This window comes from Gymnoscopelus microlampas (genome assembly GCF_963454915.1).
Source record: "Gymnoscopelus microlampas genome assembly, chromosome: 19".
NCBI lineage: Eukaryota > Metazoa > Chordata > Actinopteri > Myctophiformes > Myctophidae > Gymnoscopelus > Gymnoscopelus microlampas.
In genome coordinates this window covers 19,187,599-19,204,764 of record NC_139956.1, presented here as the reverse complement: position 1 = coordinate 19,204,764, position 17,166 = coordinate 19,187,599, and the positions used below count along the sequence as shown (strand labels likewise).

At 47.1% G+C, this 17,166-nt stretch overlaps 1 protein-coding gene across 1 annotated transcript in view; it reads left to right on the top strand.

Moving 5' to 3' along the window:
• The first annotated feature begins 817 nt into the window (after positions 1-817).
• Positions 818-17,166, top strand: part of pcdh7b (protocadherin 7b) — a 178,771-nt gene continuing 162,422 nt past the window's right edge. The window contains 1 exon segment of the mRNA XM_084042503.1: positions 818-4,821. Within this exon segment, the coding sequence (XP_083898629.1) occupies positions 1,738-4,821 (3,084 nt within the window). The 5' untranslated portion in view covers positions 818-1,737.

Genomic DNA, 17,166 nt, shown 5'->3' with positions numbered 1-17,166 from the left:
GATTCCGTCCCATCTCTCCTTCTGTGTGGTGGAACCTGTCAAGTGTAGTCGGAGGCAAGCATGTGGAATGTTGAATAATGCACATTTAATAATACGCATAAGAAGCCCCACACACTACAATGCGTAAAAGTTTATGCCTGGATTTGGCATTTGGCGAATTCCAGCGGGCGTTTTTTTTCCTGTCACAGATTCAACTCCTTGCGGCAGAATAAACCAACACCACGCATAACACCGATATTATTGCAGTCTGGTAGGATTTGAAATGCGCTCATTGCATAAAAGCCAAGGAATAGGCTGGTTATTGTATTTTATTTGTATATTCTTCTCACCATAATGCACTCGGCACCTGCAGGTAGCCTATAGCCCTATAGGACCCACACAGACGGAAGAACATTAAGCATCCAAGCTGAGCTGACGGTGCATTGAGTTACATTTCGGATAAAATATCGCGCGCAAGAGAAGGGAAAAAAAACGTCTGCTTTCACTCAATTTGCTCCCTCTGTCCCTTTCATCAAACAGTCTTCTAGCCTCTAGACCTTGCGATCAAGTTGTGTCCTGGATGCATGCATGCGCTGCCGAGAGAGAGAGAGAGAGAGAGAGAGAGAGAGAGAGAGAGAGAGAGAGAGAGAGAGAGAGAGAGACGCACAGGGGGTGGAGAGAGAGAGACTGCAATATCATTTGTGAATCACTCTCTCACAGTGCTGCAGATAGGGGCTGCGAACACACGCGCCGTGCATTCTGCAGGTGAGAGAAAGCAAGGCTGAATATATGCTGGGCAATATTCGGTCTTAGGAATTTCATTTGAACAAACATTTTTTTCCGGATTTATATTATTTTGGTCGTTTTTTTACATGACCCCGCATTTTTTGTCGTTTGTTGTGGAGTTTGTGCCTCATTGCGCAAGGAAAGAATTTCTACTACAAGTGACTTGGAGATCAGGTCCCTCCCGATGCAAGGCAAGGATAGGCGAGCGGATAACGGCTGGTTTTTGCTTCATATTCCCATCTTAAAGACAGAGAGCTGACATGTCCCGCATCAGCCCCCTCGGTATGATGAGGATCAAGTTTGGAAACTGCGTGGACATGTAAAAAGACCGTCAATCTGGAAATACATTTTAACAGAGGAATATTGGAGCCTCGATCACCCACAAGGATTCTAAGACATTATAAAACAACTGAAAAAAGGTGAGATTTTGACTTTTTTTTCGTTGTGTGTGCTGGATTTTTTTTTTTTTTGACGTTTCGTTTTTTTACGCACATTAAATTCATGGCACTAAAAGCCTCCTGGAGCGCACACATCAGCCCCGTCGAATTTGCCCCTGATATCACTGCGGTTCTACTGAAATAGAGGGAAAGAGCAAATAAAAATCCACGGGGTTTGGAGAGAAAAAAAGCACAAGAGGAGAGAGAGCCCGTTGCACTTGCTGCTGTTTGCACTGCAGTGGAGAGAGGAGAGGAGAGGCGTCCGTCCGGAGGATGAAGTCTCACGCATCCCCAAGCAGAGGACTTCAGATCAGATGAAAACGGTATTTGATCATAAGGAACATTTCCGAGTGAACCGTAATCGACGGTCATTATTGTCGTTTTTTTTAAGACACATATGAATGATTTTGTCGACAACAATGAGGACTAGATGAAAACGGTATTTGATCACAAGGAACATTTCGGAGTGAACCGTAATCACGGTCATTTATTGTAATTTTTTATTCATTTTAAGTGATTGATTTTGGCGACAACAATGAGGACTACTGGTGCAGTGGACTATCTATGCTACTGGATGCTCGTCCTGCAGCTCGTATGTCAGCCCGCTGCCAAGCAGGTGCTCCGGTATCGCCTGGCTGAAGAGGGACCCGCGGACGTCAGGATAGGGAACGTGGCCGCCGACCTGGGCATCGTCGCCGGGTCCGGAGAGGTGACGTTCACGCTCGAGTCCGGCTCCGATTTTTTCAAGATAGACAACATCACCGGCGAGCTCACCACCAACGAGAGGCGGATAGACCGCGAGAAATTACAACAGTGCCAAATGATATTCGATGAGAACGAATGTTTTATAGATTTCGAAGTGTCCGTGATTGGACCCGCGCAGAGCTGGGTCGACCTCTTTGAGGGGAAAGTCATCATATTGGACATTAATGATAACACCCCGTCTTTCCCTTCTCCCGTCCTGACTCTGTCTGTGGAGGAAAACAGACCCATTGGTACTCTTTACTTACTGCCCACAGCCACCGACAGAGATTTTGGCAGAAATGGAATAGAGCGATATGAGCTCATTCAGGACGGTGGGGACTCCAGGCGGCTGGGCTCCTCAGCAGGGCGCGACAACGGGGACTACTCGGGCAAGAGGCGATTTGAGGAGGGGGCGAGCAGGAGCAGCGTCTTTGAACTGCAAGTTGCTGACACCACCGATGGCGAGAAGCAGCCTCAGCTCATCATTAAAGGGGCCCTAGACCGGGAGCAGAGAGACTCTTATGAGCTCACACTGCGTGTTAGGGATGGAGGAGACCCCCCTCGCTCCTCTCAGGCCATTCTCAGGGTGATGATCACCGATGTGAATGACAACAGCCCCCGGTTTGAGAAGAGCGTTTATGAGGCTGACCTCCCGGAGAACAGCTCCCCCGGGGCCCCCATTCTGCAGCTGAAAGCGGCCGACGCAGACGTCGGGGTTAACGGTCAAATCGAGTACGTGTTCGGAGCGGCCACGGAGTCGGTGAGGAGGCTGCTGAGGTTGGATGAGAGCACAGGCTGGCTGAGTGTGTTGCACCGCATCGACCGTGAGGAAGTGAGCCAACTGAGATTTACTGTAATGGCCCGTGACCGAGGCCAGCCGCCTAAAATGGACAAGGCTACCGTGGTGCTGAACATCAAGGATGAGAACGACAACGTTCCTGCCATTGAGATAAGGAAAATCGGACGCATATTCCTGAAAGATGGCATAGCTAACGTGGCCGAGGATGTTGTCGTGGACACGCCTATTGCCTTGGTTCAGGTGTCAGATCGTGACCAGGGGGAAAATGGCATAGTAACATGTACAGTGGTGGGGGATGTTCCCTTTCAGCTCAAACCAGCCAGTGAAATGGAGGGTGAGCAAAATAAAAAGAAATATTTCCTCCACACCTCTGCACCACTGGACTATGAGGCCACGCAGGAATACAATGTGGTCATAGTGGCTGTGGACTCTGGAAGCCCCAGTCTGGCTAGTAATAATTCACTTATTGTTAAAGTGGGTGACACTAATGACAACCCTCCCATCTTCAGCCAGAATGTAGTTGAGGTGTCATTTCCCGAAAACAATGCCCCTGGTGAGAGGGTGACAACCGTGATAGCCATCGACGCAGATAATGGGAAGAACGCTGAAATAGCCTATTCCCTAGACTCATCAGTGAATGGGATTTTCTCTATCGATGCAGACAGTGGAGACATCCGTGTAAACACCATCCTTGATAGAGAGCAAACAGAGCGATACGAATTTAAAGTGATAGCCAAAGATAAGGGCATGCCCATACTACAGGGCTCCGCCACAGTGGTGGTCCTTGTGGCCGATAAGAATGACAACGAACCAAAGTTCATGCAGGACGTGTTCACCTTTTATGTCAAAGAGAATCTCGAGCCAAACAGCCCCGTCGGCATGGTCACGGTCATCGATGCGGACAAGGGCCAAAATGCTGAAATGAGTCTTTTTATTGAGGAAGAGGAAGAAATCTTCTCCATTGAGAATGACACTGGGACAATATTCTCCACTCTGTCTTTTGACCGTGAGCAGAAAACCACATACACGTTCAGGGTGAAGGCCGTGGACGGAGGCGACCCTCCCAGATCGGCAACCGCCACGGTGTCACTCTTTGTCATGGATGAGAATGACAACGCCCCGACTGTCACCTTCCCAATAAATAGCTCCTACACCCTTCTTCCTCCGTCCAGCAATGTCCGAACGGTGGTCAGAACCGTCATCGCCACAGACACCGACACAGGCATCAACGCCGACCTGAACTACAGCATCATCGGCGGAAACCCCTTCAAGCTGTTCGAGATTGACGGGGGAAGTGGGGTCATATCGCTGGTGGGGAAGGTAGAGCAGAAACACTACGGCCTCCACAGACTGGTGGTCCAGGTGAACGACAGCGGGCAGCCCTCCCAGAGCACCACCACGCTGGTGCACGTGTATGTCAACGAGACCCTTTCCAACTCCACCATCGTGGAGGCCCAGGTGGCCAAAAGCCTGAGCACCTCTCTCAACACTAACATCGCCGGCGACCCCAACTACGACCTGGGCAAGCAGCGGCTGAGCATCGTCATCGGAGTGGTGTCGGGCATCATGACGGTCATCCTCATCATCCTGATCGTCGTCATGGCCCGCTACTGCCGCCCCAAGAACAAGAATGGCTACGAGGCCGGCAAGAAGGACCACGAGGACTTCTTCACGCCGCAGCAACACGACAAGTCCAAGAAGCCGAAGAAGGACAAGAAGAAGCAGAAGTCCAAGCAGCCGCTGTACAGCAGCATCGTCACCGTGGAGGCCTCCAAGCCCAACGGGCAGCGCTACGATGGTGTCAACGAGAAGCTGTCGGACAGTCCCGGGATGGGCCGCTACCGATCGGTCAATGGCGGCCCCGGGAGCCCCGATCTGGCCAGGCACTACAAGTCCAGCTCCCCGCTCCCCACCGTCCAGCTGCACCCACAGTCGCCGACGGCAGGGAAAAAGCACCAGGCCGTTCAGGACCTGCCCCCTGCCAACACCTTTGTTGGCACCGGAGATAACATTTCCCTTGGATCTGACCACTGCTCTGAATACAGCAGTCAAACCATCAACAAGTACAACAAACAGGTAAGAGTCTTCACTTCTTTCTCTTCTGTCTCTACTCGTACGAATGTCTAGTGTTTCTCCCTGTTAGTGTGTTCTCTCTGCCGTAATGCCTTCTGACAGGGCCTGTCTCAGTAGTTCTATTGCCTTTATGGTGCTAATGTACGTCAAGTTAGTGGCATTGATCTTGTTTTGGTTTGGAGTGCCATTCACGTGCAATGTTGAAAATGGAAGCGAATGGTTTAGATTAAGTGTAGTTTGTGCTCTGCACGACCCGCTCAGTGTTTTACTGTTAATCTTGGCATGTGGGGCTGAAAGGCAGGGTGTCCTGACCGCTAACCTTTGCACATAATGTGTCAGGGTGCTGTAGACAGCTCACATAAGGCTCTGGTTTGCAGTTATTTTATCTCAGAAGGGAGCATGGCAAGGGAGCAAAACGCCCCTCGGCTAGGTCAGGTCTCTGCCCTGTCCTCTCTTAGTAACAAGGCTACCTTTTTCCCCCTGTGAAAGAAGGGGGGGGGGGGGGGGCAAATAAACTAGACACCAAGAATGCAGCACAGACGTGGCTGGCTGTGTAAGGAATGCTAGTTGCAGTGTCCCGTTTTACAGGGGTTGACTCGGCTTGACTGGGAACATCTGGGCAGGAGGTTGTATTAACATTCCTCTGCACTCCCGCGCCTGTATCAGTTCACCAGCCTATAGCGGTGAAACTGTCTCTTTCTGCACCACCTCCCCTCCTTCCATCCCCACTGTTGCTCTGACTCCCCTCCGCTCTCTACGGTAGCTCTGCTCATATCTCCATTTTACTCTTTTCATCTCCCCGTGCCTCTCTTCGTGGCCAATTCCCTCTCTGCTTCCCTCCAGCTCTCCTTAACTCCTTTCATGCTTTTTTTCCCCTTCCTCCTTCACCCACAGCAACGCTTTGCCATCATTCGCTATGTAAAAATGTGTCCATGCTTGATGTGACGTTCATATTCCAGAGAGTGTGTGGATTTTCATATTTTGAACCCTGCAACGCCCCCCCCCTTCATTTTTTTCTTCTCCTTTTGGCACGGTTGGACCCAAGTGGGGTTAATTCATAATGAAGTCAGACTTCTTGATCTGGCGTTTGCCAGGAACAGAACACTTACTCCATTGTTTCATGTGTTTTCAATGGAAGTCTAATGCATTATTGATATCGCTCTCTTTACTTGGTATAGGCAGCTATTCCTTTAGCATTCGAGAGTGCTGCTCTCTCACAGCGCACGACTACACTGCGTACAGGACATTAATTTCTGCTTTTATTTGTCTGTCTCGCCTCTCCCCTCCACCGTTTCCTATTCCATGTCCATCTCCACCTCCTACAGCGTTATGTCTTTTTTTGGCACTCTATCTGTCTCTCTGCATCTCTTCCTTCCTCCAAAGTCACATGCATTCCGGCCTCATCTCCATCTGGCTGTACGTCTCCGCTCAAATCCCTTTCTTCACGCTCCTCCAAATGGTCACATTTACATTCCTGCTCTCTGCATTGCATCGTTTTCTTTCATGCATTAGGCCATCTCTGTATATAATCCCCTCTACCTCTTTCCCCCTTCCGTCTCTCCCCTTTCTCTCTCTCTCTCTCTCTCTCTCTCTCTCTCTCTCTCTCTCTCTCTCTCTCTCTCTCTCTCTCTCTCTCTCTCTCTCTCTCTCTCTCTCAGCCATTTACCTCTGTCTCCCTTGGCCCCTGTCTCTAACAGCTTCTAATATAGTGTATTCAGCAAGCTGCTGCCCAGAGTGTGAGGAGTGCTGTTGCTTTCGGATGTCTCCTGCATAATTAAAAGGGCACTCTATTCGGCGCTGCGGCAGCAGCATGTATTGTGTGTCACCAATGCTCCGCTTATATAATTATTTATTTACTTTTCGCATAAACGGCTGTGGTGATTTCTTTTTATGGGGTATCTATTTGTTAGAATACAGTAGGGCCCTCTGGCAAACCCCAGTCAGTGCTGAGAAAAGGAGAAAGATAATGCTAAATGCACACTGCATCGAGAATTATACAGCCCTTTCTTGCAATTCCAGGCTGCCACACGAGCAAATTGGAAGTGATTATGTAAAAATATCGTCTTTGCTGTATGGAGCACTAGCAAGTACGGTGATTGGTGCCAGGTAAAGGTACTCAATGTACAGAAAACATTATTCAAATGATCTTTTATGTCCCCTCGGCCCTATAATCAAATACTCAACTGTTGACATGTTCCGCTGAGGTGAAAGGGGTCAGAACTAATGGCTGCATGAGAGTAACTAATTGAGAAGGTGACGTGTTTATGCGCTCCAATTATGGCCTTAACACAGCCACCTCTGTTTTAGATGTTATAATGACACTACTGTACATCTAAAAATACTCTGTTGTCAGGTAAGCGGCCCTACATTGGCTAAAGCTGTCATTATTCACACATAATGTAGTACATGTATTATGTACTCATGGTAGCTTAAATAAAGGCTTGGCTTTATATGCGGTAGTAGTGTCTTAAATGTCTGGTTGATACGGTTTTCTGAGCTGTTGGAAGATAGAAGGTGTGTGGAGCTGTGCGTGCGTGTGGTGGTGCGTGCGTGTGTGTTCCCTATAGAGGAATAGTCATATAGCTAAATGGCAATTTAAGAACCCCTTAATATGAAACTGATATGACTGAATCCCGTGCTGCAATTCCAAATGCATGAGATTTTCCCCTGTCATTAAGTAGAAGTTTAAAATCTGAATTTGCAAATTAAGCTAAAACCTCAAGAGGATAAAGGTTAAGATTTGTGACAAGTGCAGCACTCTCTTACATTTCTCTCTTTCTCCTCCCACCACACACACACACACACACACACACACACACACACACACACACACACACACACACACACACACACACACACACACACACACACACACACACACACACACACCTCAAGCCCTTCTCTTCCACTATCCCCCTATCTGTCTGTGGGGAGAGATAGAGACGGGCACAAGAAAGACAGCCCTGTTAGCGGTGTAGAGAATGGTTCCTACTGTTTCTCATGGGAGTTTGGGTTGGATGCAGAAAGAGAGAGAGAGAGGGAGAGAGAGGGAAAGAGGGGTGCTGGCCAGAAACAGTGTGAGCTCTTTAGTATCGGGTTCCTCCCCCTCGCCTACCTAATCCTACAATAACCACGCAGGCAGCCTGCTCGCCCAGGTAACTAGGCAACCAGCAGCGTTTATCGGCAAGGGAAGCCTTTCCTTTCAACTCCGTCAGACATTTAAACACTCATTAAGCTAAGCGAACTGTGAGGAACAAGCCAGGGTGTCACCGAGCAGCTGTCAAGAGTTGGAGCAAGACTGTTGACGGACATGACATTTTATCCTCAGCACCCCCTCGGAGTTCCACTGATTGGATTCTTATCGTTTTTTCCCTCTTCTTTTCGTCCGTGCTATGACATTAGTCTTAGTCATCTTCCATTCCCCATGTTTTTGGTGTGTGTGCGTGTATGTGTGCGTGTATGCGTGCGTGCTTGCTTGCTTGCATGTGTGCATGCGTGCGTGCGTGCATGTGTGCGTGCGTGAGAGAGTGAGGGGAGGGCTAGTAATCATTGCACGGTCATTGATCTTTGCATCACTTAAACCCTACATAATTTGTTGACTGGGGTCCCCCAGGGGTCTGTACTTGATCCCCTCCCTTTTTTCCTCTATACCAAATCTCTATGCCGAAAAGAGCTCAAGCGTTGTGAGCGACGCGTTGAGAGCATGTACATTTGCTATTTCTGTTGATTTAACGTTCGCCTGTTATGACGTGCCCACAATAAGGACCCCAGGGTTCATCCGATTAATAGCAGAACACATTGTTTGATTACTTCTGGCAGTCGTTTCGATTCTGCCCAGTGGTAGGCAAAAAGGAAATTATGCAACCCCTCCACAGCGTGGTGCAAAAAGAAGGCTGCAGGCGTTCGTCCAGCCGTGGATTTCAGCACCAGCCACCTACTTTTGTTTTATCATTGCACTTCAAAGGGCTGGCTGTGTCCAGGTGCATGTGTTTTAATGAATGGTGAGTTGAAGCAGCTTGTATTCCACGCTCTCACAGCGCGGCCCCTCCGGGCACACGTATGCCCGGTCCGCACGCAGCCATCCTGGCTTGTCTCGCCTCAGGGTCGATGCAGTAGGCATGACTGGATTGGATGTTGCCCTCGGCCGCTCACCTCCCACACCCCCCGGCCCAGCTGTTCCCCCCGATGTCTCCTCATAAGTGCAACCTTTGCAGTGTGGCCTACTGCACTTTGCATAGGGCATATTTATTCTCAGCCCCAGCCACTAGTGTCCCCAGACAAACCACATCACCATGTAAATCAGAGAGGTCACCTCAGTGACGTTTGCCGGGCCAGAGCGCAGGATGACAGTGTGAATATCCTTCAGGCTTCATGCAGATCAGAAAACCAATATGGAAATGTAGACTTTGACTCATGCCTCATTTGTTTACACCTACAAATGTAGCAGCCTATAAACACCTCAGAAAAGCCACAATTGACCTCAATTATTTTTGTAAACTAGAGTCAACTATTATTTCTGTTGTTGTTTGGACACCATACACATGCTACACATTTCAACGAACCCGCGGTTGTGGAAGAAAGCACATTCCGCCGCCATTGTGTGTGTGGACCTCTGTGTAACTCCCAAGCTGTGTCTTTGGTATTCATCACTGCTTATGTCCCTCCTCCCACCCCCCACCCCGATGGTGCTCGTGCGATTCTATCGGTGAAACTGTTGAGGCAGTCAGTCATTCGTTGAGCTCAATAAGGTAATTACTTGATAAGAGGTTCCACTGGGGCTTTATCATGTTTAGTCAGGGTTCCTCCCCCATGGTTGCTGTTACAGGTCAGCTTATGGTTTGGAGAAAACAATGCCTGCGGAGCAACACCAGCTGTCATAATGCAAAATGTACACCTTTGCTATGCACATATGGCATCTTAATATCTCTCTCTCTCTCTCTCTCTCTCTCTCTCTCTCTCTCTCTCTCTCTCTCTCTCTCTCCCTCTCTTATAGAGAGATATTATCACCTGGGCATTCGTTGTTACTTGAGCTTATACAATCACATTAGAGGACCACAACAAATACTGGGTTTGTTTGTTTATCACATTCCCATAGCATTATTTATTAAGAAAGACATTAAGAAAATAGCATTTGATCAACAATTTAGCTGTATGCTGGCAACAAGGAATAGCCCCGGCAAACAAAATGGTATTCTCACTGGGATTTCCCGGGGAAGGAGTTAGCTGAAAACATGGCAGCTGCTGCTGGCAGCCGGCTTTGCCATCACACAGCCATTCAATGTTTTTCACTCTGTGTTTTGATTCCTCTGCTCTCAGATAAACTCCATTGTCTCCTCAGCCGTGACTTTTGCCACCAAAAAAAGATTTGCAAGGTTATATCTCATGTACTGTGCATATCAATCAGAGGTGCCGTACCAACAAATAATGCTGATGTTGTTGCAACTTGGCTTAAATCAAAGATGTATAACATAATGCAAAACATTCTGTCATTCACACCCTGAGGCCGAGTGTGAGAGGATAGAGTACAGTTAAGATGAGCTGTTTATTCCTTCGGTAAGTTGTTGCTGCTTTACCGCTAACATTAGCTAATTTAATCAAAAGTGTATTGGATGGCTTAATTTGCTTCGTGCTTGCTCAGGCCTCGTTGTTTACGTTTAGGAAGTAAAATAAAAGGTGGAGGGAAAGTGCAGTGTAATAATACCCTTGAAATTGCCACAGCAAGCGCTTTCTGGCATAATTTGGTTTGGCCATATGAATGCATTAGGTGTAGGGGCAATTACTAATCTGAGGATTAGATTTACCTGACACGCAAGCAGAAATGGCAAGAGAGGAAGAAAACAGAAAGGTCCTCATAAAGCTAGTAGTGCTTGTGCTAGAGCTTATTTTGACACCGGGTACTATATTAGAAAATTATCCTTTGATACTGAAGATGCTTTCCTTCACTCCATTCATAGATCATCGCTGAACCTACATGACATATTGATTACTGAATACAATACATTTGTAGGCGATATATTCTCCTTTCATATATAATTTCTCCTTCAACTGTAGCATTGAGGTAACCTTGGAAATGATGCTGTCATTTCTCTGTCCCTTCTATTTTATGCATGCGTACAATTTGTTATTGACTTTGTTGGGGTCTTCTGAAAGGTTGTCATAATTGAATCTGTTAATAGCATGGACCTGCTGTCCACAGCGGTTGTTGTTGTTGTGAGACGCTGAGCGAACAGAGAAGGAACACAAGCGAGGGAGAGCTGACAAGGAAATGTTAAGTGCACACCTCCTTGTTGTAAGCTTTACTTGTACATTCGCTATTTTTGTTGCGCGACACTAGCGTGGAACCAAGTATAAATCACCCTTTTAGTGGCAGCGATCAGAACTACTTCCTGCCGTGATAGTCAATTTCATACGCGGCAGTAGACACATTACATGCAGTAAGATCTCAACGGCAACACTGAGACGGTCCTTTACTGTAGTGCCATCCATTATTGCGTATTCTTCACACCGAGGACTTGCTTGGTGGGTTTTGTACAGCAAAATACCTCCACAGGGCCTCCTGAGATACAATGCTAGCCCCCGTTCTGGAGTTGTCCCTCCATACTGACTGCTGTGTAGCTACAGAGAACCGAGAACATCACTTAGCTCAAGTGCTGTGTAAAACCCTGGGGAATGGCTCTCTGTCGACGTGCGGGAACACAACATGCATGGATCAGACATATGAGGCTCATTGTTTGTGAGACGTGCAGGCAAAACAAGGGCAGTGGGCCTGCTTCTCTGAATTGTGTCAGTCAAACGTACCATAATAACACTGACAGAAGGACATGTAGTTGATGATGTCTTTGACAGGTTGAAGCCATGTTTGGGCGACGGGAGTCTGAGTCATTTTGTTCTTAGCTTTTCTACATACCATCAATGTATGTTCTGTCTACCTAGATTATCGTCATACGTAATGGGAAGCAAGTGTACAATGTAAAAGAAAAACATGTTAGCGTGTGCTTGTACTGTATGTTTGCGTCACTATTGTCTCTCTTTCTCTTTGTCGTCGCTCTCTCTCTCTCTCTCTCTCTCTCTCTCTCTCTCACACACACACACACACACACACACACACACACACACACACACACACACACACACAGTCACACACACGCATACACGCACAGTGTCAGATGAATCACTCCCTGTCAGTGCATCTCGCCGGGGTGCCAGGGTGTCAAGGGAACTGCCAACGGGGTCCGTGCACTCCCGTCAGGGGGCCGGCAATTTAAAACCTGTCCAGCGGGCGGCCATGTTGTGACACACGTCCTTCATGAAAATGAGAATAAGAGGCGTGAAAAAGGCTGACACTTTGCTCTATAACTTACCCCCTAAGTGCCACACGTTACCGTGGCAGCCAATGGCGCGACTCCTTTTGTGGACGGTGAACTTGTTTATGAAGAGAGGAGCTGACAGGTGGAATAAAGAGACATGTTGACCGATGTGTCGTTTCACAGACAGACAGACGCTCCTGGAGTTATGATGGGTGGGGTGTGGAGACGCAGCGTAGGGCTGTCACCACCGTGACATTTTACTTCACCATTAATTGTCGTACAAATAATTGGGATTAACCATTTGATTGTGTTTTTGGCACTGGACATTGGAACATATGTATCCAAAATTGTATTTCTGTTTGCCTTTTGAATTGGTACTTGAATTGCAAAAGGCAGATATGAAAAATAACTGAAATATATAAAGACTGACATTTAATTGCCGATCTACAAGCCGCACTGCAAGCTCACAAGCTCACTACGCGTTGCATGTAGATCTACTACCTCTACTATTTTTGGAACATGTTTGAAAATGTATGAAAAAAAAATCAACATGGAAAGGACAATGACAATTATGACAATTATGCAAAATAATTGTGATTATCTCAAATAATTGCGATTGGGCGATTATGTGTAATTGGGACAGGCCTAGAGACGCACCATGGTATAAGTATTGTGTATAGCATCATGTATCAGAATATTAGATTCCACAGGAAAACATTGTTGAATTTGGCAGTAACATGAAAGTTTAATTTAATTTAGATCAGCCCACTGTGGTACCACGTTGGGTATTCATGCTGAGTGCCAAAGCCAGCCACAGCACTTCCCCTTTTGAAATACAATGTGCCGTGAAAGTATTGTTCCCAAAATGATTGAGTACAATAACTGTGTTCAAAATAATTGGAAAAAAATAACCATTTCACCCCAACATGTACCTCCCTAATTGCCTGCGTTTATTGACCTTTTTGTTCCCCCAAAGTGCTAAAACATTTATGATCTCATAGAGATTTGTGTTCAAATGCCATGATTGATATTACGATATTTGGGGTAGATATTGCTGTACAATCTTTCTTGCGACTCTGTTACAGTAATATGTGAGTTGGTTCATACAATATGTATCGCATATGTATGGGTATGCAAATAGGCTAAGTGTGTGTGTGTGTGTGTGTGTGTGTGTGTGTGTGTGTGTGTGTGTGTGTGTGTGTGTGTGTGTGTGTGTGTGCATTTGTGTGTGCGTGCACCATGGTGCTGACAGGGAGAAAAAAGGTAATAAGTTCAACAGTGTATCGGAGCATTTTTAATAGATACAACCTTGACCTTGGGTTCAGGTACACATTGATTTTTCTTTTCTCAAATCCTGACAGAGACACACCTGTTCTCTCTCTCTCGCTCTCGCTCTCTCGCTCTCGCGCTCTCGCTCTCTCTCTCTTTCTCTCTCTCTCTCTCTCTCTCTCATGCAGACACTGTACAGTACACAGCAAGATAGAAGGATAGATGCATATTAAGTGTCTATCAACAATATTGTCATGAATGTGTGTAGTGGGATTAACTAATGATTAGGTGTCTTGTTAAGATGCACATAATCGGTGTGTCATGCTGATAACTAACATGACGCAGGGGGAAATCAGAAAAAGAAAAGTGACAAACAAACGCTAAGTCACAAACAAATGTGACTTAGCAAAGTGCAGCAAATTATTTCTGGTGTCTGGCAAGTGCACAGTTGATCTTTCATTTCCGTGAAGAAGGCTTAGTTTAGTATAGTTAGAGGATAATGTCCAGGACATCTGCTCTATTGGAGGAAAGGTGCTTTACATCAATAAATTAGGACAGGGTTTCTCAAGCTTTTTCGTGTCAAACAGTGTCAAACGTGCCAAACCCCTCCAAAGACCCCCTGGGGGTCACCGGACTCCACTTGGAGAACCGCTGCAGTAGGACAGCGATTCCCAACATGTGGGCGGTGAGGATGTGCACTATAAAACAATTAATGTAAAAAACGTATTCATGGTATTCTTTTTCTTTCCAACGTTTCATTGTCATATCGATAAATGGGAACTTAAAGTAAACTACGTCAGTTCCGTTGATCTAAGCCGCAACACAATCGATTGATTGATCATTAAAATAAACAGGCTCTGAAAATGCACACGGCCCACCCGTAGGTCCACTTAACATGGCAGCCGAAGTGGTCAGATGGGTGGGCCGCGAACTCTTTAGAGATTTTCAAGTGGGCCCTGATCCAGAAAAGGTGCGTGATCAGAGTCAGAATGCAGCAAAAACAAAAAACGGTTTCAACCATTCAATCCGGGAACAGCATCTGTGTCATTTTAGATTTGAACTATAACCATTATTTTATACATCTGCTATTTTTGATTAGCCAAAGAAATCTAAAATGACAGAGATGTGTTCCTGGATTGAATGTTTTTTTTTTTTTAATGCCTGTCTAACCGCTTGTGGAACGTCCTACACCACCTGCTTTCTATTTTTTTGCCTTGGCACCAATCCCTTCACCTTTCTTCCTCGTTTTGCACGGAGAAACTGATTAAATATTAAAATGCACTGAGAATTCTGGACTGCATAAGGCAGATTAACAATTGGCCGGAATAAATAATGCATCCTAAAGTCTGGCGCCGTTTTCTTTTTTTTTCTATACAAAGGATATAGCTTTTTTTCCTTCTTTTTTTTTTATTAACTGGCCTCGCACATATTTGCTAAGCAGCTGTCTCCGAGTGAGTATAATGGATGCGACTTGACTTGGGCAGAGGAGGAGGGAAAAAAAGGACAGCTTGACTGCCTCTATTAGCCCTGTTTTGGTGTGGCTCCCACCATGCGGGCCCCCAAATGAGATTATCTGTGTATGAAACAGGAGGTAGAGCGCTCACCGACCATCCATCAAAGCCTGGGGGGGGGGGGGGGGGCGCGGGGACAGACCTGTGTGAGAGCGTGCACATGTGTGCACAGCGGGCGCGTGTGTGTGTGTGTGTGTGTGTGTGTGTGTGTGTGTGTGTGTGTGTGTGTGTGTGTGTGTTTCTATGTCTCAGGGTGTGTGTGTGTGTCCTGTGCACGCTGGAGAGCACAGCAAACGGGGGCCTGCACAGTTCAGCCTCTCCATCATCCTGCATGCCAGGCACAAACACAGCGACATGCCTGAGAGGGTTTCAATATCCTGTGTGTGTGTGTGTGTGTGTGTGTGTGTGTGTGTGTGTGTGTGTGTGTGTGTGTGTGTGTGTGTGTGTGTGTGTGTGTGTGTGTGTGTGTGTGTGTGTGTGTGTGTGTGTGTTCACTGAGCATTTTGCAGTTCATTGTACTTGAACGTGTGCTTGTGGTTATTATTACATATACACATGCTCTGCACAAACAGGGGGGGCAGATGGTGCCTGAAGGTTGTGGTAGCTGCTGCTGTAAGGTTGCCCGTTCAAACCCCTGGATGGGCCGAGACAGGTCCCGGCAGGCGAGGTGAAAGCACTCCCAAACCCCCTCAACGACCACCGGCAAAGTGCCCTTGGGCAAGGCACTTGACCCCCAGCGGGCCCGGTGGAGCTGCCCAGGAGGCAACAGCACAAGAGTACCACGGTAGTAACGGATAACCCCGGATAACCCCCCCCACCATACCCACCCCTCTGCAACCGCTCCTTCTGGGCAAAAGCTGTAAATAACTTGTGTTTTTGTGAACTTGTCTAACACAAGTAAGGCTTAACACACACACACACACACACACACACACACACACACACACACACATGCGCGGACCTCGGTAGAAGTTGTGTGAGGCAGCAGAAATATTCATTAGCACGTTGCTCCGCGGGGCAGGCGAGGCCCCTGTATCGATGAGGCCTTACCTGGGAGAGAGCAGGCTATTAGCCTGGGCCGATAAATCTTGTCAGTGGCTGGAGGAGTCTGCCTGCCCGCTGAAGAATGAAGGTCACTGCTGCCACGGAGTTACGAGCCACCTCGCAAGCTCGCTGCCACTGTATCAACGCAGCTGAAATGTGATGTCACGCTGTAGCCTCTTCAGAAATGCTAATTTCCTGTGCTGTGAGTGTTGCACTGGTTGCAAGAAATGGGGACCGAACCTTGAGCTGTAGTTGGTGACCAGCAAATGTAATTGACTTAAGTCTGACATTACTGGCCGTAATGTACATTATGGATGGATGTAAGCCCGGATGTAACATGGATGTGGCATTGGCTGTAACTTGAACCCCATATTCCCGGGGGAACATTATCCAAAAATAGCAAATCTACAAGCTCACAATGCATCACGTTGCCTTGTAGATTGGCTATTTTTGGCAGAGATTTGGTGTAGACGGGAAAAAGGGGTCCAAGTACAGAACCAACTTGAGTCCATTTTACTGAGGGTTCAAGTGGGTAACCATTCCCATAACTTCTAATTTCCCCTGACCTTGTGTAGTTGTGGATGTCATCCGACTGTCCCTGTATATAAGTAAACATATCTTCATGTCCTATATCCCCACAGGTTCCCTCTTGAAAATTGCAATATACCGTGGCATTGACTGTAATGTTAGCTTCAGCCAGATAAATTCTACTGTGGATAGAGCAGCTCCAGTCACTTAATATGGTTTCAGGTATTGATTCGCGACACCTTGCCCTATAGTCTGTTTATTAGCTAGCTTCAGTTTCACCTTTTACTCTTTTCTCACACCGGCGTCCTGGGAGATGGTCCTTATTTCTCCCGCCGTCCCTCCGCGGCCCCAGTGTTGCTAATAACGGCGACAGAGAGTCAATCAAACAGGCCACTGGCAAAGAACTGCGGCCATTTTAGCTGGGATTGAGTGGGCGAGCTCAGACCGAGGTGCTTGAATAATAACAGCTTCTGTGCTCAGGCTTTTGCTCAGCTTAATGCTTCTATAGAAAGGCATGGAGGAGAGAGAGCGGGAATGTAGGTAATCAAGACTGAACGACTAGTCTTTGACAAGGTTCATTTTCTCTGGGAGGGTCCACTGGTCCATTGCAACACTTGGGACACAATAGCCAATTGTAAATTACATAGTGGATTCAGTGGTGAATTGCCTTGAGGGGGCAGAGTCAGCCT